This window comes from Gobio gobio, assembly GCF_949357685.1.
Source record: "Gobio gobio genome assembly, chromosome: 20".
NCBI classification, from domain to species: domain Eukaryota; kingdom Metazoa; phylum Chordata; class Actinopteri; order Cypriniformes; family Gobionidae; genus Gobio; species Gobio gobio.
This window is the reverse complement of record NC_137113.1, coordinates 185,897-188,157: the sequence shown is the minus strand read 5'-3', so window position 1 is coordinate 188,157 and position 2,261 is coordinate 185,897. Positions and strand designations below refer to the sequence as shown.

At 58.8% G+C, this 2,261-nt stretch overlaps 1 protein-coding gene across 1 annotated transcript; it reads right to left on the bottom strand.

The window, feature by feature from the left end:
* Positions 1 to 263: 263 nt before the first annotated feature.
* Positions 264 to 1,802, bottom strand: slc18a3b (solute carrier family 18 member 3b; the record flags this gene model as incomplete). The annotated part of the gene is made up of 1 exon (XM_079845511.1): positions 264 to 1,802. The coding sequence occupies one exon, from the start codon at positions 1,800 to 1,802 to the stop codon at positions 264 to 266; it is 1,539 nt and encodes a 512-aa protein (XP_079701637.1).
* Between the last annotated feature and the right edge of the window lie 459 nt (positions 1,803 to 2,261).

The following is a 2,261-nucleotide window of genomic DNA, read 5'->3' as shown; positions in this document are numbered from 1 at the left end:
TTCTTGGCTCGTAATCATAGGGAACCTTTTTCAGTGCTATATATCACCAATTTTGGTTCTTCAGCGGTTCTTCACTGGTTCTTTGACTAAGGTGTATAGCACCCCTGAAGAACCACTGAAGCACCAAAATTGGTGCTATATAGCACTGAAAAAGGTTCACTATGGTTACGAGCCAAGAACCATTTTTGGTGCCATAGAGAACCTTTTTTTTTTTTTTTTAGAGTGTGTGGGGTCAGGGTTCAGGTCAGGGTTCAGGTCAGGGTTCAGGCGCACTCGGGGCCGGACGAGTCCTCCTCCGAGTAAGATTTGGAGCGCGCGAAGAGCCCGTCCTCGTCCACGTGAAACGCGCCGGTCGTCGTGACGCACAGGCCCTTGCGCTTGAGTTTGCGCTCCTCCATCCGGATGGTGTCGTAGAGCCCCGTCGGCCCGTCCTCCAGGAGCACGTTCCTCTCCGAGCTGGACGGCCTGAGCTGGCACACGGAGCGCAGCAGCAGCAGGGCCGGCGCGTAAAGCACGTTCACCAGGCCCATGCCAAGGTTCAGCTGAACGAAGCCCAGGTTGTGCACGATCTGCCCTGCGACGATCGGCCCCAGAGCGTAGGCCACGCAGTAGGAGATGTCCGCGATGGCGTACACGCTCCCGTACACGGACACGTGACGCACGTCCACCAGGAAGGCCAGCGTGGGCAGCAGCGCCGTGTCCACCAGGGCGATGCCGAAGCAGATGCCGCACAGGGGGAACATCAGCTGGCCGAAGGTCTTGCAGGCGGGCACGGTGCACGAGCTGGCCCCTATGATGACCATACCGAGCGCGCCGTAGAACCACTGCAGGTCCGGGTACTTCGCGGCTAACCGGACCGTGACATAAACGCCCAGCACGTGAGGGAGGAACGCGGGCAGCCAGATGAGACCCATCTCCCACTCGCTGGAGTGCATCGTGCTCTCCATCCAGTTGGAGATGGTGGGCTCGAGGAACGCCAGCGGGATGTTGCAGACGGTCAGCGCGCCCGCCACCACGGCGATGTACGGGTCAACCATGAGCCGGTAAATGGGCGTCCCGACCGGCATGTTCTCGCGCGTCCTGTTAGAAAAAGGTTTGATCACGGTCAGTACCAGAACGCTGTCTGCCAGGCACACGCAGGCCAGAACTATGAACGGGACCCGTTTACCTGCGAACTCATACAGGATGCCGCCGAACGGAGGCGCCACGAGACTGCCGAACGAGATGAATGCGAGCGCGATGCCCAGCGCGCGGCTCCTCTCCGCCTCCTCCGTGTATTTATCCGCGATCATCGCGATCCCAGACGTGTCGGCAAACGCGGACCCGAACCCCTGCAGGCTGCGCGCGAAGAACAGCGTCCCGTAGTTCTCCGCGAAAGCGAATATACACGTGGAAACGAACATGACCAGGAGTCCGATGAGCAGCGGGATGTCGTACCCGACGCGGTCGATGAAGGTTCCCGTGAAGGGGTTGACCAGGAGCTGCAGGATGGCCTTGGACGCGAACAGCACCCCGATCTGGATGTCCAGGTCCTCCCGGGTCGCCCTGCTCAGGGAAGAGTTGGCATGGGTGCGCAATGTTTGCGCGTTCTGTAAATCGGAGAGGTAATCGGGGATGATCGGGACGATCACCATGTAAAGCATGTTGTCCAGCAGGAGCGCGACGCAGACGATCACCAGAATGACCCGTCTCTGACGCTCGGGCTCCCGCATCGCGCTGCCCAGCTGTTTAGTTCTCTCGCCCATCTCGGATAACTTCAGCGCGGCTGCTTGAGCCAAGCCAGCAGAGCCGTCCGGTTCCATGGCGGTTTCCCTCACGAGAGCTGTCCTTCAGAATCTGATGTTATTCCCCGCATGTGCAGCGGCGCGTCTGGGTCTTACGCACGGACTTCCCGGTGTCCAGCGCGCGCGCTCGGTTGCGCCTCTGACGGGTGACGCGCTAGTCTTTTCTCTTCACGGAAACAATCTGGAGCTTCGCATCTTGCGCTTCCATTTTGCTGAGCCCTTTCCCCGTTTCCATTCCTGTTACGCGCGCATGAGTTTGCAGTCTGTCGTGTGCGCGCAATGCCTGTCACCTGTGGTCATTAACATGAGTTGTTTTCTTTCTGTCAGAAACAGTCGCTCTGGGCACGAAGAGGTGTGTGTGTGTGTGTGTGTGTGTGTGTGCCAATATCAGTGTCTTTCTCCAGGGGTCTCTGGCGCGTCCCCGCTGGTCATTCTAAAACTGACCAATCACTGACCAATCAGAGTCATTATCACATG